The 25809-nt window shown below is 38.2% G+C and overlaps 1 protein-coding gene across 1 annotated transcript; it reads left to right on the top strand.

Moving 5' to 3' along the window:
- LOC122919708 (mucin-5AC-like) lies at positions 1–25329 on the top strand. Its single transcript, XM_044268891.1, has 37 exons — positions 1–40; positions 985–1056; positions 1285–1419; positions 2075–2155; positions 2537–2623; positions 3533–3664; positions 3939–4010; positions 4632–4763; positions 5028–5108; positions 5490–5576; positions 7059–7190; positions 7465–7536; positions 8158–8289; positions 8554–8634; positions 9016–9102; positions 10585–10716; positions 10991–11062; positions 11684–11815; positions 12080–12160; positions 12542–12628; positions 14111–14242; positions 14517–14588; positions 15210–15341; positions 15606–15686; positions 16068–16154; positions 17637–17768; positions 18043–18114; positions 18736–18867; positions 19132–19212; positions 19594–19680; positions 21163–21294; positions 21569–21640; positions 22262–22393; positions 22658–22738; positions 23120–23206; positions 25036–25107; positions 25250–25329. The coding sequence occupies exons 1-37, from the start codon at positions 1–3 to the stop codon at positions 25327–25329; spliced, it is 3591 nt and encodes a 1196-aa protein (XP_044124826.1).
- Positions 25330–25809: the final 480 nt, after the last annotated feature.

Below are 25809 nucleotides of genomic sequence, written 5' to 3' on the forward strand. Positions count from 1 at the left end.
ATGCAGTGCTGTAGCATAAGGATGATCTTAACTAAACCGAGTCAGCCATTTTCTTCTACATCCTGAGTACATTAGTTTTTCCCCATTAAAGTCCTATGAAAAAAGTGTAGTGTGCTACACAAAAAAAGTAAAAGGATATGGTCTATCACATGCCCTCTGTGAAAGGAGAATAGTCCCAACAAACCCAAGTCTCTAAGCCAGAAGGTCCTGCAAACAAAAGATATTATTAGCCCCCTGTATTGTGACTTTAGGAAACATCCACCTTGCTGTTCGTTTTGAACAGTGCTGTTACCCTATTGTCACCAGGAGCCAAAGTTGGGGTTTGGAATTCACATAAGTAGACTTGGGGTTGCAGGACGGTTAAAGATCTAATAGCCACATGCCCAATAGGCCTCCAGGAAGGTTATCCCATATGGACATAACAGTGATTAATGAACACACAGTGGCATAATGAAAGAAATAAGGATATGTGTCATGTACTAAAGAACTACAATTGGTTTTGTAAAAATTCTTCATATAATCCCAACTAGAAGGTCTTAGCTACATTCTAACTATGGTATTATACATTTCATATTTAGTGACTGCAATGAGTACTGTGCCCACTTCCAAAACCACAGATCCCACATCATCTACTAGACCATGTCCATGTACCTGTGGCGATCACGTTTTGAATCTTTGTGTCCGCCCAATTTTCTGCACTCCGTGTACAAGTGAGAAACCTTCTATTTCTAATCATATTTAACTGTTTTCCCTGTTTATCTTAATCCTATCATTATGATCAATTTTCTCCTTGTGCTTGAGGCTCTGCACTAAAATGCAGTACATCTGACCAAATGTTGTACCATACATAAACTCATCCAGAGTCTCTGCCCTAGTATTGTGCATAAATAACCAATTTATTTACAACTACGATTCCCAAGATCACTTTCATATTTTCCGTGTCAATGAACATAATCCTACTGTCCTTATATTTTATGTTTACAGCATCATCTCCATCGTCAACAACTATGACTTCCTCAACAAGCACCCCGACTACTGACACTACGACGACTACCTGTAAGTAGTACGCCACTGAATAGTGCACAATAACATAGCATGGTTAAGGTTTTAGCATGTTTGTTACCAGAATACACAAGTCCTTCTCTTGAACTTTGGTCATACATTTTATACCAGTTCAAATCCAATACAACTCATAAAATGCTCTATTATACATAAACTCCTCCATAATCTTCACCTTGGGACTGTGAATGTATAAATAATGGTTGCATGACTGTGTTCCCCAAGATCACTTTCACATTTCCCACGTCATTGAAAATAATCCTACTGTCCTGATATTTTATGAACAGAATATCACAACATCGTCTACAACTATGACTTCCTCAACAACCAGCCTGGTGGCCACCACTGGGTTTCAGGAAGGTGAGAAAGCAATTGGCCACATGTCCATATGGGATTTCCTTCTTGGAGGCCTATAGGATATCACACCCTGAAAAATTCCTAGTGACAAAAAAAAGTGCATCGTGGACACAAAATGGCATACAAAAAAATTTAAGATTTGAGGATATGTGTTGTGTATTATAGACCAGACATACAATTGGTTTTGTAAAAATTTGATTTATTATCCGAAGTAGAAGATTTTTTATAAATTCTAACTATGGTATCATACATTTGTTTGTAGCAACTACTATGAGCACTGTACCGACTTTCACAACTACAGAGCCTATGACATCTTCTACACCATGTCCGTGTACCTGTAAAAATCAAGCTTTGAATTATTGTGTCCGTCCAATCTACTGTTCTCCATGCTCAAGTGAGAAACCTTCTATTTCTTACATATCTCTTTTATTTGTTTTGTTCCATCATACTTATCAATGATCTCCTTGTGCTTGAGGCTTTGGACTAAAATCCAGTACATCTAACAAAATGTTCTACAATACATATACTCTTCCATAGTATCTACCCTAGGCTTGTGCATGTATAACCAATTTTTGGGCAGCAGTGGTCCCCAAAATCACTTCTACATTTTTCAAGTCAGTAAACATAACCCTAATCATCTGATATTTTATATCTATAGTAACATCGTCGACAACTATGACTTCCTCAGCAACCACCCCGATGATCACCACTTTGACTACTAGCACTACGAAAACTACTGGTAAGTAGAACTACATTGAGCATGTAGACAATAGCATAGCAGGGAGAACGGTGTACATAAATTGTGTTTGTTACTAGAATGCCCAAATGCTTTTCTTGTTCTTTTGTTCCTTGTTTTATTCCATGTAAAGTCCAATAAAACTGATGAAGCTCTCTGATACAAAGTCTTGACCTTGGGGCTGTAAATGTTCTTCTCTTGTTCTTTTGTTCCTAGTTTTATTACATGTAAAGTCCAATAAAACTGATGAAACGCTCTGATACATAGTCTTGACCTTGGGAGTGTGAATGTATGAAAATGGTTTTATGACTCCGGTCCCCCAGATAACTTTCACATTTCCCATGTCATACTTACTAGTACTGTTATGATATTTTATGTCTATAGCAACATCACCATTGTCTACAACTATGACATCCTCAACAGCCACCCCGAAGGCCACCACTTCAACCACTGGCAGTATGTCAACTACCTGTAAGTAGGCCACTATTGAAAGGTGGTTTTGCATAGTGTGCCGAGGATGTGCACGCAGTTTGCATACTATTTTTACTCCAATGGGAAATAAGCCAACAGTGAGCTTTTTCAACAGCAGATGTGCACTATACTACTGCTGTGGTTCAGCGCAACTTTTCTCATGGCAGCTTCTGCATCTGTGGCAATAAAATTTTGCAAGCTTACAAACTTTAATATTGAATACACACAAGTAGGAAGACCTCATGCCATAATCCTTGCGAAAAATAAACAAGAGGATAAAGATTGCATGTGCTATTTTCATGTCTACCCTGTAGTTAATGTCCCCGTCCAGAGGGAGTGCTGTAGCATAAGGATGATCTTAACTAAACCGAGTCAGCCATTTTCTTCTACATCCTGAGTGCATACGTTTTTCCTCATTAAAGTCCTATGAAAAAAGTGTAGTGTGCTACACAAAAAAAGTACAAGGATATGGTCTATCACATGCCCTCTGTGAAAGGAGAATAGTCCCAACAAACCCAAGTCTCTAAGCCAGAAGGTCCTGCAAACAAAAGATATTATTAGCCTCCTGTATTGTGATGTTAGGAAAAATCCACCTTGCTGTTCGTTTTGAACAGTGCTGTTACCCTATTGTCACCAGGAGCCAAAGTTGGGGTTTGGAATTCACATAAGTAGACTTGGGGTTGCAGGACGGTTAAAGATCTAATAGCCACATGCCCAATAGGCCTCCAGGAAGGTTATCCCATATGGACATAACAGTGATTAATGAACACACAGTGGCATAATGAAAGAAATAAGGATATGTGTCATGTACTAAAGAACTACAATTGGTTTTGTAAAAATTCTTCATATAATCCCAACTAGAAGGTCTTAGCTACATTCTAACTATGGTATTATACATTTCATATTTAGTGACTGCAATGAGTACTGTGCCCACTTCCACAACCACAGATCCCACATCATCTACTAGACCATGTCCATGTACCTGTGGCGATCACGTTTTGAATCTTTGTGTCCGCCCAATTTTCTGCACTCCGTGTACAAGTGAGAAACCTTCTATTTCTAATCATATTTAACTGTTTTCCCTGTTTATCTTAATCCTATCATTATGATCAATTTTCTCCTTGTGCTTGAGGCTCTGCACTAAAATGCAGTACATCTGACCAAATGTTGTACCATACATAAACTCATCCAGAGTCTCTGCCCTAGTATTGTGCATAAATAACCAATTTATTTACAACTATGGTTCACAAGATCACTTTCATATTTTCAGTGTCAATGAACATAATCCTACTGTCCTTATATTTTATGTTTACAGCAACATCTCCATCGTCAACAACTATGACTTCCTCAACAAGCACCCCGACTACTGACACTACGACGACTACCTGTAAGTAGTACGCCACTGAATAGTGCACAATAACATAGCATGGTTAAGGTTTTAGCATGTTTGTTACCAGAATACACAAGTCCTTCTCTTGAACTTTGGTCATACATTTTATTCCATTTCAAATCCAATACAACTCATAAAATGCTCTATGATACATAAACTCCTCCATAATCTTGACCTTGGGACTGTGAATGTATAAATAATGGTTGCATGACTGTGTTCCCCAAGATCACTTTCACATTTCCCACGTCATTGAAAATAATCCTACTGTCCTGATATTTTATGAACAGAATATCACAACATCGTCTACAACTATGACTTCCTCAACAACCAGCCTGGTGGCCACCACTGGGTTGCAGGAAGGTGAGAAAGCAATTGGCCACATGTCCATATGGGATTTCCTTCTTGGAGGCCTATAGGATATCACACCCTGAAAAATTCCTAGTGACAAAAAAAGTGCATCGTGGACACAAAATGGCATACAAAAAAATTAAAGATTTGAGGATATGTGTTGTGTATTATAGACCAGACATACAATTGGTTTTGTAAAAATTTGATTTATTATCCTAAGTAGAAAATTTTTAATAAATTCTAACTATGGTATCATACATTTGTTTGTAGCAACTACTATGAGCACTGTACCGACTTTCACAACTACAGAGCCTACGACATCTTATACACCATGTCCATGTACCTGTAAAAATCAAGCTTTGAATTATTGTGTCCGTCCAATCTACTGTTCTCCATGCTCAAGTGAGAAACCTTCTATTTCTTACATATCTCTTTTATTTGTTTTGTTCCATCATACTTATCAATGATCTCCTTGTGCTTGAGGCTTTGGACTAAAATCCAATACATCTAACAAAATGTTCTACAATACATAAAATCTTCCATAGTATCTACCCTAGGCTTGTGCATGTATAACCAATTTTTGGGCAGCAGTGGTCCCCAAAATCACTTCTACATTTTTCAAGTCAGTAAACATAACCCTAATCATCTGATATTTTATATCTATAGTAACATCGTCGACAACTATGACTTCCTCAGCAACCACCCCGTTGATCACCACTTCGACTACTAGCACAACGAAAACTACTGGTAAGTAGAACTACATTGAGCATGTAGACAATAGCATAGGACGGAGAATGGTGTACATAAAGTGTGTTTGTTACTAGAAAGCCCAAATGCTTTTCTTGTTCTTTTGTTCCTAGTTTTATTCCATGTAAAGTCCAATAAAACTGATGAAACTCTCTGATACAAAGTCTTGACCTTGGGGCTGTAAATGTTCTTCTCTTGTTCTTTTGTTCCTAGTTTTATTACATGTAAAGTCCAATAAAACTGATGAAACGCTCTGATACGTAGTCTTGACCTTGGGAGTGTGAATGTATGAAAATGGTTTTATGACTCCGGTCCCCCAGATAACTTTCACATTTCCCATGTCATACTTACTACTACTGTTATGATTTTTTATGTCTATAGCAACATCACCATTGTCTACAACTATGACATCCTCAACAGCCACCCCGAAGGCCACCACTTCAACCACTGGCAGTATGTCAACTACCTGTAAGTAGGCCACTATTGAAAGGTGGTTTTGCATAGTGTGCTTAGGATGTGCATGCAGTTTGCATACTATTTTCACTCCAATGGGAAATAAGCCAACAGTGAGCTTTTTCAACAGCAGATGTGCACTATGCTACTGCTGTGGTTCAGCGCAACTTTTCTCATGACAGCTTCTGCATCTGTGGCAATGAAATTTTGAAAGCTTACAAACTTTAATATTGAATACACACAAGTAGGAAGACCTCATGCCATAATCCTTGCGAAAAATAAACAAGAGGATAAAGATTGCATGTGCTATTTTCATGTCTACCCTGTAGTAAATGTCCCCATCCAGAGGCAGTGCTGTAGCATAAGGATGATCTTAACTAAACCGAGTCAGCCATTTTCTTCTACATCCTGAGTACGTTAGTTTTTCCCCATTAAAGTCCTATGAAAAAAGTGTAGTGTGCTACACAAAAAAAGTACAAGGATATGGTCTATCACATGCCCTCTGTGAAAGGAGAATAGTCCCAACAAACCCAAGTCTCTAAGCCAGAAGGTCCTGAAAGAATATTATCCTTCTCTCTATGCATCGTGATTCCTTTCTGTGTCCCCGAAGACAGACGTCTGGAGAACGTGTCAATGACAGATGCAGAATTATGTCAGAAACAGTTCTATTTATTGTTGTCGTACCGGGCCTTATATACATCCATGCATACATACAAGAATAGCTGCAGCTCTCATTACAATAGTAGCAGTTCCTTATACAGCTCTCATTATAATAATGCTGACTAGAAACTTTCCTTATAAAGACAGAAGGTAAATTGTATACATAGTCACCCTTCAATATGATGTCACCCAACCTCTTGTTCTTCATACAGATCACACAGCTAATTCTGTTTAACCCTTCAATCCCCTCTTTAGTCATAAATATGACTTATCTTTTCTCTCTCATAGAGAGGTAAGTAGCATATGCTTGACCAGGGTCTGTGGGTTTTGGACACATTGCACAAAACATCTGTATGAGGGAAGGGATACATTGGATGCAACAACATATACCAATCAAGGAAGCAATAATAATTGCAATACTGATAAATGATGTTCCTAACCAACTCTCTGTTTAACCCTTCAGGTCCTGCAAACAAAAGATATTATTAGCCTCCTGTATTGTGATGTTAGGAAAAATCCACCTTGCTGTTCGTTTTGAACAGTGCTGTTTCCCTATTGTCACCAGAAGCCAAAGTTGGGGTTTGGAATTCACATAAGTAGACTTGGGGTTGCAGGACGGTTAAAGATCTAATAGCCACATGCCCAATAGGCCTCCAGGAAGGTTATCCCATATGGACATAACAGTGATTAATGAACACACAGTGGCATAATGAAAGAAATAAGGATATGTGTCATGTACTAAAGAACTACAATTGGTTTTGTAAAAATTCTTCATATAATCCCAACTAGAAGGTCTTAGCTACATTCTAACTATGGTATTATACATTTCATATTTAGTGACTGCAATGAGTACTGTGCCCACTTCCACAACCACAGATCCCACATCATCTACTAGACCATGTCCATGTACCTGTGCCGAGCACGTTTTGAATCTTTGTGTCCGCCCAATTTTCTGCACTCCGTGTACAAGTGAGAAACCTTCTATTTCTAATCATATTTAACTGCTTTCCCTGTTTATCTTAATCCTATCATTATGATCAATTTTCTCCTTGTGCTTGAGGCTCTGCACTAAAATGCAGTACATCTGACCAAATGTTGTACCATACATAAAATCATCCAGAGTCTCTGCCCTAGTATTGTGCATAAATAACCAATTTATTTACAACTATGGTTCACAAGATCACTTTCATATTTTCCGTGTCAATGAACATAATCCTACTGTCCTTATATTTTATGTTTACAGCAACATCTCCATCGTCAACAACTATGACTTCCTCAACAAGCACCCCGACTACTGACACTACGACGACTACCTGTAAGTAGTACGCCACTCAATAGTGCACAATAACATAGCATGGTTAAGGTTTTAGCATGTTTGTTACCAGAATACACAAGTCCTTTTCTTGAACTTTGGTCATACATTTTATTCCATTTCAAATCCAATACAACTCATAAAATGCTCTATGATACATAAACTCCTCCATAATCTTGACCTTGGGACTGTGAATGTATAAATAATGGTTGCATGACTGTGTTCCCCAAGATCACTTTCACATTTCCCACGTCATTGAAAATAATCCCACTGTCCTGATATTTTATGAACAGAATATCACAACATCGTCTACAACTATGACTTCCTCAACAACCAGCCTGGTGGCCACCACTGGGTTGCAGGAAGGTGCGAAAGCAATTGGCCACATGTCCATATGGGATTTCCTTCTTGGAGGCCTATAGGATATCACACCCTGAAAAATTCCTAGTGACAAAAAAAGTGCATCGTGGACACAAAATGGCATACAAAAAAATTAAAGATTTGAGGATATGTGTTGTGTATTATAGACCAGACATACAATTGGTTTTGTAAAAATTTGATTTATTATCCTAAGTAGAAAATTTTTAATAAATTCTAACTATGGTATCATACATTTGTTTGTAGCAACTACTATGAGCACTGTACCGACTTTCACAACTACAGAGCCTATGACATCTTATACACCATGTCCGTGTACCTGTAAAAATCAAGCTTTGAATTATTGTGTCCGTCCAATCTACTGTTCTCCATGCTCAAGTGAGAAACCTTCTATTTCTTACATATCTCTTTTATTTGTTTTGTTCCATCATACTTATCAATGATCTCCTTGTGCTTGAGGCTTTGCACTAAAATCCAGTACATCTAACAAAATGTTCTACAATACATAAAATCTTCCATAGTATCTACCCTAGGCTTGTGCATGTATAACCAATTTTTGGGCAGCAGTGGTCCCCAAAATCACTTCTACATTTTTCAAGTCAGTAAACATAACCCTAATCATCTGATATTTTATATCTATAGTAACATCGTCGACAACTATGACTTCCTCAGCAACCACCCCGATGATCACCACTTCGACTACTAGCACTACGAAAACTACTGGTAAGTAGAACTACATTGAGCATGTAGACAATAGCATAGCAGGGAGAATGGTGTACATAAAGTGTGTTTGTTACTAGAATGCCCAAATGCTTTTCTTGTTCTTTTGTTCCTAGTTTTATTCCATGTAAAGTCCAATAAAACTGATGAAACTCTCTGATACAAAGTCTTGACCTTGGGGCTGTAAATGTTCTTCTCTTGTTCTTTTGTTCCTAGTTTTATTACATGTAAAGTCCAATAAAACTGATGAAACGCTCTGATACGTAGTCTTGACCTTGGGAGTGTGAATGTATGAAAATGGTTTTATGACTCCGGTCCCCCAGATAACTTTCACATTTCCCATGTCATACTTACTACTACTGTTATGATATTTTATGTCTATAGCAACATCACCATTGTCTACAACTATGACATCCTCAACAGCCACCCCGAAGGCCACCACTTCAACCACTGGCAGTATGTCAACTACCTGTAAGTAGGCCACTATTGAAAGGTGGTTTTGCATAGTGTGCCGAGGATGTGCATGCAGTTTGCATACTAATTTTACTCCAATGGGAAATAAGCCAACAGTGAGCTTTTTCAACAGCAGATGTGCACTATACTACTGCTGTGGTTCAGCGCAACTTTTCTCATGACAGTTTCTGCATCTGTGGCAATGAAATTTTGAAAGCTTACAAACTTTAATATTGAATACACACAAGTAGGAAGACCTCATGCCATAATCCTTGCGAAAAATAAACAAGAGGATAAAGATTGCATGTGCTATTTTCATGTCTACCCTGTAGTTAATGTCCCCGTCCAGAGGGAGTGCTGTAGCATAAGGATGATCTTAACTAAACCGAGTCAGCCATTTTCTTCTACATCCTGAGTACATTAGTTTTTCCCCATTAAAGTCCTATGAAAAAAGTGTAGTGTGCTACACAAAAAAAGTACAAGGATATGGTCTATCACATGCCCTCTGTGAAAGGAGAATAGTCCCAACAAACCCAAGTCTCTAAGCCAGAAGGTCCTGGAAGAATATTATCCTTCTCTCTATGCACCGTGATTCCTTTCTGTGTCCCCGAAGACAGACGTCTGGAGAACGTGTCAATGACAGATGCAGAATTATGTCAGAAACAGTTCTATTTATTGTTGTCGTACCGGGCCTTATATACATCCATGCATACATACAAGAATAGCTGCAGCTCTCATTACAATAGTAGCAGTTCCTTATACAGCTCTCATTATAATAATGCTGACTAGAAACTTTCCTTATAAAGACAGAAGGTAAATTGTATACATAGTCACCCTTCAATATGATGTCACCCAACCTCTTGTCCTTCATACAGATCACACAGCTAATTCTGTTTAACCCTTCAATCCCCTCTTTAGTCATAAATATGACTTATCTTTTCTCTCTCATAGAGAGGTAAGTAGCATATGCTTGACCAGGGTCTGTGGGTTTTGGACACATTGCACAAAACATCTGTATGAGGGAAGGGATACATTGGATGCAACAACATATACCAATCAAGGAAGCAATAATAATTGCAATACTGATAAATGATGTTCCTAACCAACTCTCTGTTTAACCCTTCAGGTCCTGCAAACAAAAGATATTATTAGCCTCCTGTATTGTGATGTTAGGAAAAATCCACCTTGCTGTTCGTTTTGAACAGTGCTGTTTCCCTATTGTCACCAGAAGCCAAAGTTGGGGTTTGGAATTCACATAAGTAGACTTGGGGTTGCAGGACGGTTAAAGATCTAATAGCCACATGCCCAATAGGCCTCCAGGAAGGTTATCCCATATGGACATAACAGTGATTAATGAACACACAGTGGCATAATGAAAGAAATAAGGATATGTGTCATGTACTAAAGAACTACAATTGGTTTTGTAAAAATTCTTCATATAATCCCAACTAGAAGGTCTTAGCTACATTCTAACTATGGTATTATACATTTCATATTTAGTGACTGCAATGAGTACTGTGCCCACTTCCACAACCACAGATCCCACATCATCTACTAGACCATGTCCATGTACCTGTGGCGATCACGTTTTGAATCTTTGTGTCCGCCCAATTTTCTGCACTCCGTGTACAAGTGAGAAACCTTCTATTTCTAATCATATTTAACTGTTTTCCCTGTTTATCTTAATCCTATCATTATGATCAATTTTCTCCTTGTGCTTGAGGCTCTGCACTAAAATGCAGTACATCTGACCAAATGTTGTACCATACATAAACTCATCCAGAGTCTCTGCCCTAGTATTGTGCATAAATAACCAATTTATTTACAACTATGGTTCACAAGATCACTTTCATATTTTCCGTGTCAATGAACATAATCCTACTGTCCTTATATTTTATGTTTACAGCAACATCTCCATCGTCAACAACTATGACTTCCTCAACAAGCACCCCGACTACTGACACTACGACGACTACCTGTAAGTAGTACGCCACTCAATAGTGCACAATAACATAGCATGGTTAAGGTTTTAGCATGTTTGTTACCAGAATACACAAGTCCTTTTCTTGAACTTTGGTCATACATTTTATTCCATTTCAAATCCAATACAACTCATAAAATGCTCTATGATACATAAACTCCTCCATAATCTTGACCTTGGGACTGTGAATGTATAAATAATGGTTGCATGACTGTGTTCCCCAAGATCACTTTCACATTTCCCACGTCATTGAAAATAATCCCACTGTCCTGATATTTTATGAACAGAATATCACAACATCGTCTACAACTATGACTTCCTCAACAACCAGCCTGGTGGCCACCACTGGGTTGCAGGAAGGTGCGAAAGCAATTGGCCACATGTCCATATGGGATTTCCTTCTTGGAGGCCTATAGGATATCACACCCTGAAAAATTCCTAGTGACAAAAAAAGTGCATCGTGGACACAAAATGGCATACAAAAAAATTAAAGATTTGAGGATATGTGTTGTGTATTATAGACCAGACATACAATTGGTTTTGTAAAAATTTGATTTATTATCCTAAGTAGAAAATTTTTAATAAATTCTAACTATGGTATCATACATTTGTTTGTAGCAACTACTATGAGCACTGTACCGACTTTCACAACTACAGAGCCTATGACATCTTATACACCATGTCCGTGTACCTGTAAAAATCAAGCTTTGAATTATTGTGTCCGTCCAATCTACTGTTCTCCATGCTCAAGTGAGAAACCTTCTATTTCTTACATATCTCTTTTATTTGTTTTGTTCCATCATACTTATCAATGATCTCCTTGTGCTTGAGGCTTTGCACTAAAATCCAGTACATCTAACAAAATGTTCTACAATACATAAAATCTTCCATAGTATCTACCCTAGGCTTGTGCATGTATAACCAATTTTTGGGCAGCAGTGGTCCCCAAAATCACTTCTACATTTTTCAAGTCAGTAAACATAACCCTAATCATCTGATATTTTATATCTATAGTAACATCGTCGACAACTATGACTTCCTCAGCAACCACCCCGATGATCACCACTTCGACTACTAGCACTACGAAAACTACTGGTAAGTAGAACTACATTGAGCATGTAGACAATAGCATAGCAGGGAGAATGGTGTACATAAAGTGTGTTTGTTACTAGAATGCCCAAATGCTTTTCTTGTTCTTTTGTTCCTAGTTTTATTCCATGTAAAGTCCAATAAAACTGATGAAACTCTCTGATACAAAGTCTTGACCTTGGGGCTGTAAATGTTCTTCTCTTGTTCTTTTGTTCCTAGTTTTATTACATGTAAAGTCCAATAAAACTGATGAAACGCTCTGATACGTAGTCTTGACCTTGGGAGTGTGAATGTATGAAAATGGTTTTATGACTCCGGTCCCCCAGATAACTTTCACATTTCCCATGTCATACTTACTACTACTGTTATGATATTTTATGTCTATAGCAACATCACCATTGTCTACAACTATGACATCCTCAACAGCCACCCCGAAGGCCACCACTTCAACCACTGGCAGTATGTCAACTACCTGTAAGTAGGCCACTATTGAAAGGTGGTTTTGCATAGTGTGCCGAGGATGTGCATGCAGTTTGCATACTAATTTTACTCCAATGGGAAATAAGCCAACAGTGAGCTTTTTCAACAGCAGATGTGCACTATACTACTGCTGTGGTTCAGCGCAACTTTTCTCATGACAGCTTCTGCATCTGTGGCAATGAAATTTTGAAAGCTTACAAACTTTAATATTGAATACACACAAGTAGGAAGACCTCATGCCATAATCCTTGCGAAAAATAAACAAGAGGATAAAGATTGCATGTGCTATTTTCATGTCTACCCTGTAGTTAATGTCCCCGTCCAGAGGGAGTGCTGTAGCATAAGGATGATCTTAACTAAACCGAGTCAGCCATTTTCTTCTACATCCTGAGTACATTAGTTTTTCCCCATTAAAGTCCTATGAAAAAAGTGTAGTGTGCTACACAAAAAAAGTACAAGGATATGGTCTATCACATGCCCTCTGTGAAAGGAGAATAGTCCCAACAAACCCAAGTCTCTAAGCCAGAAGGTCCTGAAAGAATATTATCCTTCTCTCTATGCACCGTGATTCCTTTCTGTGTCCCCGAAGACAGACGTCTGGAGAACGTGTCAATGACAGATGCAGAATTATGTCAGAAACAGTTCTATTTATTGTTGTCGTAACGGGCCTTATATACATCCATGCATACATACAAGAATAGCTGCAGCTCTCATTACAATAGTAGCAGTTCCTTATACAGCTCTCATTATAATAATGCTGACTAGAAACTTTCCTTATAAAGACAGAAGGTAAATTGTATACATAGTCACCCTTCAATATGATGTCACCCAACCTCTTGTCCTTCATACAGATCACACAGCTAATTCTGTTTAACCCTTCAATCCCCTCTTTAGTCATAAATATGACTTATCTTTTCTCTCTCATAGAGAGGTAAGTAGCATATGCTTGACCAGGGTCTGTGGGTTTTGGACACATTGCACAAAACATCTGTATGAGGGAAGGGATACATTGGATGCAACAACATATACCAATCAAGGAAGCAATAATAATTGCAATACTGATAAATGATGTTCCTAACCAACTCTCTGTTTAACCCTTCAGGTCCTGCAAACAAAAGATATTATTAGCCTCCTGTATTGTGATGTTAGGAAAAATCCACCTTGCTGTTCGTTTTGAACAGTGCTGTTTCCCTATTGTCACCAGAAGCCAAAGTTGGGGTTTGGAATTCACATAAGTAGACTTGGGGTTGCAGGACGGTTAAAGATCTAATAGCCACATGCCCAATAGGCCTCCAGGAAGGTTATCCCATATGGACATAACAGTGATTAATGAACACACAGTGGCATAATGAAAGAAATAAGGATATGTGTCATGTACTAAAGAACTACAATTGGTTTTGTAAAAATTCTTCATATAATCCCAACTAGAAGGTCTTAGCTACATTCTAACTATGGTATTATACATTTCATATTTAGTGACTGCAATGAGTACTGTGCCCACTTCCACAACCACAGATCCCACATCATCTACTAGCCCATGTCCATGTACCTGTGGCGATCACGTTTTGAATCTTTGTGTCCGCCCAATTTTCTGCACTCCGTGTACAAGTGAGAAACCTTCTATTTCTAATCATATTTAACTGTTTTCCCTGTTTATCTTAATCCTATCATTATGATCAATTTTCTCCTTGTGCTTGAGGCTCTGCACTAAAATGCAGTACATCTGACCAAATGTTGTACCATACATAAAATCATCCAGAGTCTCTGCCCTAGTATTGTGCATAAATAACCAATTTATTTACAACTATGGTTCACAAGATCACTTTCATATTTTCCGTGTCAATGAACATAATCCTACTGTCCTTATATTTTATGTTTACAGCAACATCTCCATCGTCAACAACTATGACTTCCTCAACAAGCACCCCGACTACTGACACTACGACGACTACCTGTAAGTAGTACGCCACTCAATAGTGCACAATAACATAGCATGGTTAAGGTTTTAGCATGTTTGTTACCAGAATACACAAGTCCTTTTCTTGAACTTTGGTCATACATTTTATTCCATTTCAAATCCAATACAACTCATAAAATGCTCTATGATACATAAACTCCTCCATAATCTTGACCTTGGGACTGTGAATGTATAAATAATGGTTGCATGACTGTGTTCCCCAAGATCACTTTCACATTTCCCACGTCATTGAAAATAATCCCACTGTCCTGATATTTTATGAACAGAATATCACAACATCGTCTACAACTATGACTTCCTCAACAACCAGCCTGGTGGCCACCACTGGGTTGCAGGAAGGTGCGAAAGCAATTGGCCACATGTCCATATGGGATTTCCTTCTTGGAGGCCTATAGGATATCACACCCTGAAAAATTCCTAGTGACAAAAAAAGTGCATCGTGGACACAAAATGGCATACAAAAAAATTAAAGATTTGAGGATATGTGTTGTGTATTATAGACCAGACATACAATTGGTTTTGTAAAAATTTGATTTATTATCCTAAGTAGAAAATTTTTAATAAATTCTAACTATGGTATCATACATTTGTTTGTAGCAACTACTATGAGCACTGTACCGACTTTCACAACTACAGAGCCTATGACATCTTATACACCATGTCCGTGTACCTGTAAAAATCAAGCTTTGAATTATTGTGTCCGTCCAATCTACTGTTCTCCATGCTCAAGTGAGAAACCTTCTATTTCTTACATATCTCTTTTATTTGTTTTGTTCCATCATACTTATCAATGATCTCCTTGTGCTTGAGGCTTTGCACTAAAATCCAGTACATCTAACAAAATGTTCTACAATACATAAAATCTTCCATAGTATCTACCCTAGGCTTGTGCATGTATAACCAATTTTTGGGCAGCAGTGGTCCCCAAAATCACTTCTACATTTTTCAAGTCAGTAAACATAACCCTAATCATCTGATATTTTATATCTATAGTAACATCGTCGACAACTATGACTTCCTCAGCAACCACCCCGATGATCACCACTTCGACTACTAGCACTACGAAAACTACTGGTAAGTAGAACTACATTGAGCATGTAGACAATAGCATAGCAGGGAGAATGGTGTACATAAAGTGTGTTTGTTACTAGAATGCCCAAATGCTTTTCTTGTTCTTTTGTTCCTAGTTTTATTCCATGTAAAGTCCAATAAAACTGATGAAACTCTCTGATACAAAGTCTTGACCTTGGGGCTGTAAATGTTCTTCTCTTGTTCTTTTGTTCCTAGTTTTATTACATGTAAAGTCCAATAAAACTGATGAAACGCTCTGATACGTAGTCTTGACCTTGGGAGTGTGAATGTATGAAAATGGTTTTATGACTCCGGTCCCCCAGATAACTTTCACATTTCCCATGTCATACTTACTACTACTGTTATGATATTTTATGTCTATAGCAACATCACCATTGTCTACAACTATGACATCCTCAACAGCCACCCCGAAGGCCACCACTTCAACCACTGGCAGTATGTCAACTACCTGTAAGTAGGCCACTATTGAAAGGTGGTTTTGCATAGTGTGCCGAGGATGTGCATGCAGTTTGCATACTAATTTTACTCCAATGGGAAATAAGCCAACAGTGAGCTTTTTCAACAGCAGATGTGCACTATACTACTGCTGTGGTTCAGCGCAACTTTTCTCATGACAGCTTCTGCATCTGTGGCAATGAAATTTTGAAAGCTTACAAACTTTAATATTGAATACACACAAGTAGGAAGACCTCATGCCATAATCCTTGCGAAAAATAAACAAGAGGATAAAGATTGCATGTGCTATTTTCATGTCTACCCTGTAGTTAATGTCCCCGTCCAGAGGGAGTGCTGTAGCATAAGGATGATCTTAACTAAACCGAGTCAGCCATTTTCTTCTACATCCTGAGTACATTAGTTTTTCCCCATTAAAGTCCTATGAAAAAAGTGTAGTGTGCTACACAAAAAAAGTACAAGGATATGGTCTATCACATGCCCTCTGTGAAAGGAGAATAGTCCCAACAAACCCAAGTCTCTAAGCCAGAAGGTCCTGAAAGAATATTATCCTTCTCTCTATGCACCGTGATTCCTTTCTGTGTCCCCGAAGACAGACGTCTGGAGAACGTGTCAATGACAGATGCAGAATTATGTCAGAAACAGTTCTATTTATTGTTGTCGTAACGGGCCTTATATACATCCATGCATACATACAAGAATAGCTGCAGCTCTCATTACAATAGTAGCAGTTCCTTATACAGCTCTCATTATAATAATGCTGACTAGAAACTTTCCTTATAAAGACAGAAGGTAAATTGTATACATAGTCACCCTTCAATATGATGTCACCCAACCTCTTGTCCTTCATACAGATCACACAGCTAATTCTGTTTAACCCTTCAATCCCCTCTTTAGTCATAAATATGACTTATCTTTTCTCTCTCATAGAGAGGTAAGTAGCATATGCTTGACCAGGGTCTGTGGGTTTTGGACACATTGCACAAAACATCTGTATGAGGGAAGGGATACATTGGATGCAACAACATATACCAATCAAGGAAGCAATAATAATTGCAATACTGATAAATGATGTTCCTAACCAACTCTCTGTTTAACCCTTCAGGTCCTGCAAACAAAAGATATTATTAGCCTCCTGTATTGTGATGTTAGGAAAAATCCACCTTGCTGTTCATTTTGAACAGTGCTGTTTCCCTATTGTCACCAGAAGCCAAAGTTGGGGTTTGGAATTCACATAAGTAGACTTGGGGTTGCAGGACGGTTAAAGATCTAATAGCCACATGCCCAATAGGCCTCCAGGAAGGTTATCCCATATGGACATAACAGTGATTAATGAACACACAGTGGCATAATGAAAGAAATAAGGATATGTGTCATGTACTAAAGAACTACAATTGGTTTTGTAAAAATTCTTCATATAATCCCAACTAGAAGGTCTTAGCTACATTCTAACTATGGTATTATACATTTCATATTTAGTGACTGCAATGAGTACTGTGCCCACTTCCACAACCACAGATCCCACATCATCTACTAGACCATGTCCATGTACCTGTGGCGATCACGTTTTGAATCTTTGTGTCCGCCCAATTTTCTGCACTCCGTGTACAAGTGAGAAACCTTCTATTTCTAATCATATTTAACTGTTTTCCCTGTTTATCTTAATCCTATCATTATGATCAATTTTCTCCTTGTGCTTGAGGCTCTGCACTAAAATGCAGTACATCTGACCAAATGTTGTACCATACATAAACTCATCCAGAGTCTCTGCCCTAGTATTGTGCATAAATAACCAATTTATTTACAACTATGGTTCACAAGATCACTTTCATATTTTCCGTGTCAATGAACATAATCCTACTGTCCTTATATTTTATGTTTACAGCAACATCTCCATCGTCAACAACTATGACTTCCTCAACAAGCACCCCGACTACTGACACTACGACGACTACCTGTAAGTAGTACGCCACTCAATAGTGCACAATAACATAGCATGGTTAAGGTTTTAGCATGTTTGTTACCAGAATACACAAGTCCTTTTCTTGAACTTTGGTCATACATTTTATTCCATTTCAAATCCAATACAACTCATAAAATGCTCTATGATACATAAACTCCTCCATAATCTTGACCTTGGGACTGTGAATGTATAAATAATGGTTGCATGACTGTGTTCCCCAAGATCACTTTCACATTTCCCACGTCATTGAAAATAATCCTACTGTCCTGATATTTTATGAACAGAATATCACAACATCGTCTACAACTATGACTTCCTCAACAACCAGCCTGGTGGCCACCACTGGGTTGCAGGAAGGTGCGAAAGCAATTGGCCACATGTCCATATGGGATTTCCTTCTTGGAGGCCTATAGGATATCACACCCTGAAAAATTCCTAGTGACAAAAAAAGTGCATCGTGGACACAAAATGGCATACAAAAAAATTAAAGATTTGAGGATATGTGTTGTGTATTATAGACCAGACATACAATTGGTTTTGTAAAAATTTGATTTATTATCCTAAGTAGAAAATTTTTAATAAATTCTAACTATGGTATCATACATTTGTTTGTAGCAACTACTATGAGCACTGTACCGACTTTCACAACTACAGAGCCTATGACATCTTATACACCATGTCCGTGTACCTGTAAAAATCAAGCTTTGAATTATTGTGTCCGTCCAATCTACTGTTCTCCATGCTCAAGTGAGAAACCTTCTATTTCTTACATATCTCTTTTATTTGTTTTGTTCCATCATACTTATCAATGATCTCCTTGTGCTTGAGGCTTTGGACTAAAATCCAGTACATCTAACAAAATGTTCTACAATACATAAAATCTTCCATAGTATCTACCCTAGGCTTGTGCATGTATAACCAATTTTTGGGCAGCAGTGGTCCCCAAAATCACTTCTACATTTTTCAAGTCAGTAAACATAACCCTAATCATCTGATATTTTATATCTATAGTAACATCGTCGACAACTATGACTTCCTCAGCAACCACCCTGATGATCACCACTTCGACTACTAGCACTACGAAAACTACTGGTAAGTAGAACTACATTGAGCATGTAGACAATAGCATAGCAGGGAGAATGGTGTACATAAAGTGTGTTTGTTACTAGAATGCCCAAATGCTTTTCTTGTTCTTTTGTTACTAGTTTTATTCCATGTAAGGTCCAATAAAACTGATGAAACTCTCTGATACAAAGTCTTGACCTTGGGGCTGTAAATGTTCTTCTCTTGTTCTTTTGTTCCTAGTTTTATTACATGTAAAGTCCAATAAAACTGATGAAACGCTCTGATACGTAGTCTTGACCTTGGGAGTGTGAATGTATGAAAATGGTTTTATGACTCCGGTCCCCCAGATAACTTTCACATTTCCCATGTCATACTTACTACTACTGTTATGATATTTTATGTCTATAGCAACATCACCATTGTCTACAACTATGACATCCTCAACAGCCACCCCGAAGGCCACCACTTCAACCACTGGCAGTATGTCAACTACCTGTAAGTAGGCCACTATTGAAAGGTGGTTTTGCATAGTGTGCCGAGGATGTGCATGCAGTTTGCATACTAATTTTACTCCAATGGGAAATAAGCCAACAGTGAGCTTTTTCAACAGCAGATGTGCACTATACTACTGCTGTGGTTCAGCGCAACTTTTCTCATGACAGCTTCTGCATCTGTGGCAATGAAATTTTGAAAGCTTACAAACTTTAATATTGAATACACACAAGTAGGAAGACCTCATGCCATAATCCTTGCGAAAAATAAACAAGAGGATAAAGATTGCATGTGCTATTTTCATGTCTACCCTGTAGTTAATGTCCCCGTCCAGAGGGAGTGCTGTAGCATAAGGATGATCTTAACTAAACCGAGTCAGCCATTTTCTTCTACATCCTGAGTACATTAGTTTTTCCCCATTAAAGTCCTATGAAAAAAGTGTAGTGTGCTACACAAAAAAAGTACAAGGATATGGTCTATCACATGCCCTCTGTGAAAGGAGAATAGTCCCAACAAACCCAAGTCTCTAAGCCAGAAGGTCCTGAAAGAATATTATCCTTCTCTCTATGCACCGTGATTCCTTTCTGTGTCCCCGAAGACAGACGTCTGGAGAACGTGTCAATGACAGATGCAGAATTATGTCAGAAACAGTTCTATTTATTGTTGTCGTAACGGGCCTTATATACATCCATGCATACATACAAGAATAGCTGCAGCTCTCATTACAATAGTAGCAGTTCCTTATACAGCTCTCATTATAATAATGCTGACTAGAAACTTTCCTTATAAAGACAGAAGGTAAATTGTATACATAGTCACCCTTCAATATGATGTCACCCAACCTCTTGTCCTTCATACAGATCACACAGCTAATTCTGTTTAACCCTTCAATCCCCTCTTTAGTCATAAATATGACTTATCTTTTCTCTCTCATAGAGAGGTAAGTAGCATATGCTTGACCAGGGTCTGTGGGTTTTGGACACATTGCACAAAACATCTGTATGAGGGAAGGGATACATTGGATGCAACAACATATACCAATCAAGGAAGCAATAATAATTGCAATACTGATAAATGATGTTCCTAACCAACTCTCTGTTTAACCCTTCAGGTCCTGCAAACAAAAGATATTATTAGCCTCCTGTATTGTGATGTTAGGAAAAATCCACCTTGCTGTTCATTTTGAACAGTGCTGTTTCCCTATTGTCACCAGAAGCCAAAGTTGGGGTTTGGAATTCACATAAGTAGACTTGGGGTTGCAGGACGGTTAAAGATCTAATAGCCACATGCCCAATAGGCCTCCAGGAAGGTTATCCCATATGGACATAACAGTGATTAATGAACACACAGTGGCATAATGAAAGAAATAAGGATATGTGTCATGTACTAAAGAACTACAATTGGTTTTGTAAAAATTCTTCATATAATCCCAACTAGAAGGTCTTAGCTACATTCTAACTATGGTATTATACATTTCATATTTAGTGACTGCAATGAGTACTGTGCCCACTTCCACAACCACAGATCCCACATCATCTACTAGACCATGTCCATGTACCTGTGGCGATCACGTTTTGAATCTTTGTGTCCGCCCAATTTTCTGCACTCCGTGTACAAGTGAGAAACCTTCTATTTCTAATCATATTTAACTGTTTTCCCTGTTTATCTTAATCCTATCATTATGATCAATTTTCTCCTTGTGCTTGAGGCTCTGCACTAAAATGCAGTACATCTGACCAAATGTTGTACCATACATAAACTCATCCAGAGTCTCTGCCCTAGTATTGTGCATAAATAACCAATTTATTTACAACTATGGTTCACAAGATCACTTTCATATTTTCCGTGTCAATGAACATAATCCTACTGTCCTTATATTTTATGTTTACAGCAACATCTCCATCGTCAACAACTATGACTTCCTCAACAAGCACCCCGACTACTGACACTACGACGACTACCTGTAAGTAGTACGCCACTCAATAGTGCACAATAACATAGCATGGTTAAGGTTTTAGCATGTTTGTTACCAGAATACACAAGTCCTTTTCTTGAACTTTGGTCATACATTTTATTCCATTTCAAATCCAATACAACTCATAAAATGCTCTATGATACATAAACTCCTCCATAATCTTGACCTTGGGACTGTGAATGTATAAATAATGGTTGCATGACTGTGTTCCCCAAGATCACTTTCACATTTCCCACGTCATTGAAAATAATCCTACTGTCCTGATATTTTATGAACAGAATATCACAACATCGTCTACAACTATGACTTCCTCAACAACCAGCCTGGTGGCCACCACTGGGTTGCAGGAAGGTGCGAAAGCAATTGGCCACATGTCCATATGGGATTTCCTTCTTGGAGGCCTATAGGATATCACACCCTGAAAAATTCCTAGTGACAAAAAAAGTGCATCGTGGACACAAAATGGCATACAAAAAAATTAAAGATTTGAGGATATGTGTTGTGTATTATAGACCAGACATACAATTGGTTTTGTAAAAATTTGATTTATTATCCTAAGTAGAAAATTTTTAATAAATTCTAACTATGGTATCATACATTTGTTTGTAGCAACTACTATGAGCACTGTACCGACTTTCACAACTACAGAGCCTATGACATCTTATACACCATGTCCGTGTACCTGTAAAAATCAAGCTTTGAATTATTGTGTCCGTCCAATCTACTGTTCTCCATGCTCAAGTGAGAAACCTTCTATTTCTTACATATCTCTTTTATTTGTTTTGTTCCATCATACTTATCAATGATCTCCTTGTGCTTGAGGCTTTGGACTAAAATCCAGTACATCTAACAAAATGTTCTACAATACATAAAATCTTCCATAGTATCTACCCTAGGCTTGTGCATGTATAACCAATTTTTGGGCAGCAGTGGTCCCCAAAATCACTTCTACATTTTTCAAGTCAGTAAACATAACCCTAATCATCTGATATTTTATATCTATAGTAACATCGTCGACAACTATGACTTCCTCAGCAACCACCCTGATGATCACCACTTCGACTACTAGCACTACGAAAACTACTGGTAAGCAGAACTACATTGAGCATGTAGACAATAGCATAGCAGGGAGAATGGTGTACATAAAGTGTGTTTGTTACTAGAATGCCCAAATGCTTTTCTTGTTCTTTTGTTACTAGTTTTATTCCATGTAAGGTCCAATAAAACTGATGAAACTCTCTGATACAAAGTCTTGACCTTGGGGCTGTAAATGTTCTTCTCTTGTTCTTTTGTTCCTAGTTTTATTCCATGTAAAGTCCAATAAAACTGATGAAATGCTCTAATACATAGTCTTGACTTTGGGAGTGTGAATGTATGAAAATGGTTTTATGACTCCGGTCCCACAGATAACTTTCACATTTCCCATGTCATACTTACTACTACTGTTATGATATTTTATGTCTATAGCAACATCACCATTGTCTACAACTATGACATCCTCAACAGCCACCCCGAAGGCCACCACTTCAACCACTGGCAGTATGTCAACTACCTGTAAGTAGGCCACTATTGAAAGGTGGTTTTGCATAGTGTGCCTAGGATGTGCATGCAGTTTGCATACTATTTTCACTCCAATGGGAAATAAGCCAACAGTGAGCTTTTTCAACAGCAGATGTGCACTATACTACTGCTGTGGTTCAGCGCAACTTTTCTCATGACAGCTTCTGCATCTGTGGCAATGAAATTTTGAAAGCTTACAAACTTTAATATTGAATACACACAAGTAGGAAGACCTCATGCCATAATCCTTGCGAAAAATAAACAAGAGGATAAAGATTGCATGTGCTATTTTCATGTCTACCCTGTAGTAAATGTCCCCGTCCAGAGGCAGTGCTGTAGCATAAGGATGATCTTAACTAAACCGAGTCAGCCATTTTCTTCTACATCCTGAGTACATTAGTTTTTCCCCATTAAAGTCCTATGAAAAAAGTGTAGTGTGCTACACAAAAAAAGTACAAGGATATGGTCTATCACATGCCCTCTGTGAAAGGAGAATAGTCCCAACAAACCCAAGTATCTAAGCCAGAAGGTCTGCAAACAAAAGATATTATTAGCCTCCTGTATTGTGACGTTTGGAAAAATCCACCTTGCTGTTCGTTTCAAACAGTGCTGTTACCCTATTGTCACCAGGAGCTAAAGTTGGGGTTTGGAATTCACATAAGTAGACTTGGGGTTGCAGGACGGTTAAAGATCTAATAGCCACATGCCCAATTGGCCTCCAGGAAGGTTATCCCATATGGACATAATAGTGATTAATGAACACACAGTGGCATAATGAAAGAAATAAGGATATGTGTCATGTACTAAAGAACTACAATTGGTTTTGTAAATATTCTTCATATAATCCCAACTAGAAGGTCTTAGCTACATTCTAACTATGGTATTATACATTTCATTTTTAGTGACTGCAATGAGTACTGTGCCCACTTCCACAACCACAGATCCCACATCATCTACTAGACCATGTCCATGTACCTGTGGCCATCACGTTTTGAATCTTTGTGTCCGCCCAATCTTTTGCACTCCGTGTTCAAGTGAGAAACCTTCTTTTTCTAATCATATTTCTCTGTTTTCCCTGTTTATCTTAGTCCTATCATTATGATCAATGATCTTCTTGTGCTTGAGGCTCTGCACTAAAATCCAGTACATCTGACCAAATGTTGTACCATACATCAACTCATCCAGAGTCTCTGCCCTAGTCTTGTGCATAAATAACCAATTTATTTACAGCTATTGTCCACAAGATCACTTTCATATTTCCCTTCTAAGTAAATATGATCCTAATCTTCTGATATTTTATGTCTATAGTAACATTGTGGACAATTATGACTCCCTCAACAACCACCCCTATGACACATATCTGATACATATGCAACCTAATCTGAAATGGTTCATCTCAGATTATTTTTCCTATATATCAAATCATTTTTTTTACACAATAAAAGCACACAGAGCTATGGGGATTGGATGTTGCGGATGTGCTAGTGGCGATCTAGCAACCCATGTCCTCAGCTCTATACCCAAAATCCCAGCGACAGGTTCCCTTTAAGCATGTAGACACTAGTATAGCGTGGAGAATAGTTGTACATATGTTTGTTACCAAAATAAACAAGTCCTTGTCTTTTTCTTCTGTCCCTAGTTTTATTCTTTGAAAATCTAATGCAACTGATAAAACACTCCCTGAGACATAAACCCCTCCATCATTTCTACCCTAGAGTTGTGTATGTATAGAAAAATGTCTGCAAGGCTGTGTTCTCTAAGATCTCTTTCATATTTCTTGTCATTAAACATAATTCTACTGTCCTGATATTTTATAACTCTAGCAACGCTGTCAACAACTATGACTTTAACAACCACTCCGACTTCCCCAATAACCACCACTTCATCTACTAGCAGTATGTCAACTTCCTTTAAGTAGAATAACATTGAAAAGTAACGTTGTGTAGTGAACCGAGTTTATATAAATTGTTATATGCAAAGCAGTGAAAGGGAGGTAATTTGATTTGTAATATTTTTATAAACAGTTTTAATTTTTAGTCCTGCTAGAGGACTTGAACATGGGACCTTCTGATCACTTGCTCAATAAATGCAATACTATTGCAGTCTATGGAATTTAAATTTTCTACCCGTCAGGTTATGCTTCATGCATTGTTCTGGAGGGAGTTCTCTTTGATAGGACTGGGGCCTTCACAAGGCCCCAGGCGGTCATATTAACAGATTAGACCACGGGAGCTCTGAAGACAGTGGGAGTCTCCTCCCTATATCTAATGGTTCAGATGTAACGGTCTTTAACAAGTGGCCTAATGACCAATATTGAAGTTATCACTAATCCTGGGCATTTTGGCTGGGTATCGGCTAAAATATACGGCCGGCACCCTCTACATAAGTATATGATAATCCATACACATTCCACTGACGCTTGCAGGCATGCTGTCTCTTCTTCCAGTAACGCTATTTCTTTTTCCTTTGATGTTTTCAGTCATGCTCTCTTATTCCAGCGCTGTTTGCAGGCATGCTCTCTCTTCGTCCAGCACCATTTGCCAGCATGCTCTCTCTTCTTCCAGCGCCGCTTACTGGCATGCTCTCTTTTCCTCCAG

The sequence above is a fragment of the Bufo gargarizans genome, chromosome 9 (genome assembly GCF_014858855.1).
Source record: "Bufo gargarizans isolate SCDJY-AF-19 chromosome 9, ASM1485885v1, whole genome shotgun sequence".
Taxonomy (NCBI): Eukaryota; Metazoa; Chordata; class Amphibia; order Anura; family Bufonidae; genus Bufo; species Bufo gargarizans.

What these genes read in the sequence shown, in the direction of transcription:
- LOC122919708 (XM_044268891.1), top strand. Translation starts at nt 1, where the DNA reads ATGCAGTGCTGTAGCATAAGGATGATCTTAACTAAACCGA. An exon ending in CACCACTGGGTTTCAGGAAG is followed by an intron (nt 1,420 to 2,074) that starts GTGAGAAAGCAA and finishes TTATATCTATAG; the next exon opens with TAACATCGTCGACAACTATG. An exon ending in TTTCTGCACTCCGTGTACAA is followed by an intron (nt 10,717 to 10,990) that starts GTGAGAAACCTT and finishes TTATGTTTACAG; the next exon opens with CAACATCTCCATCGTCAACA.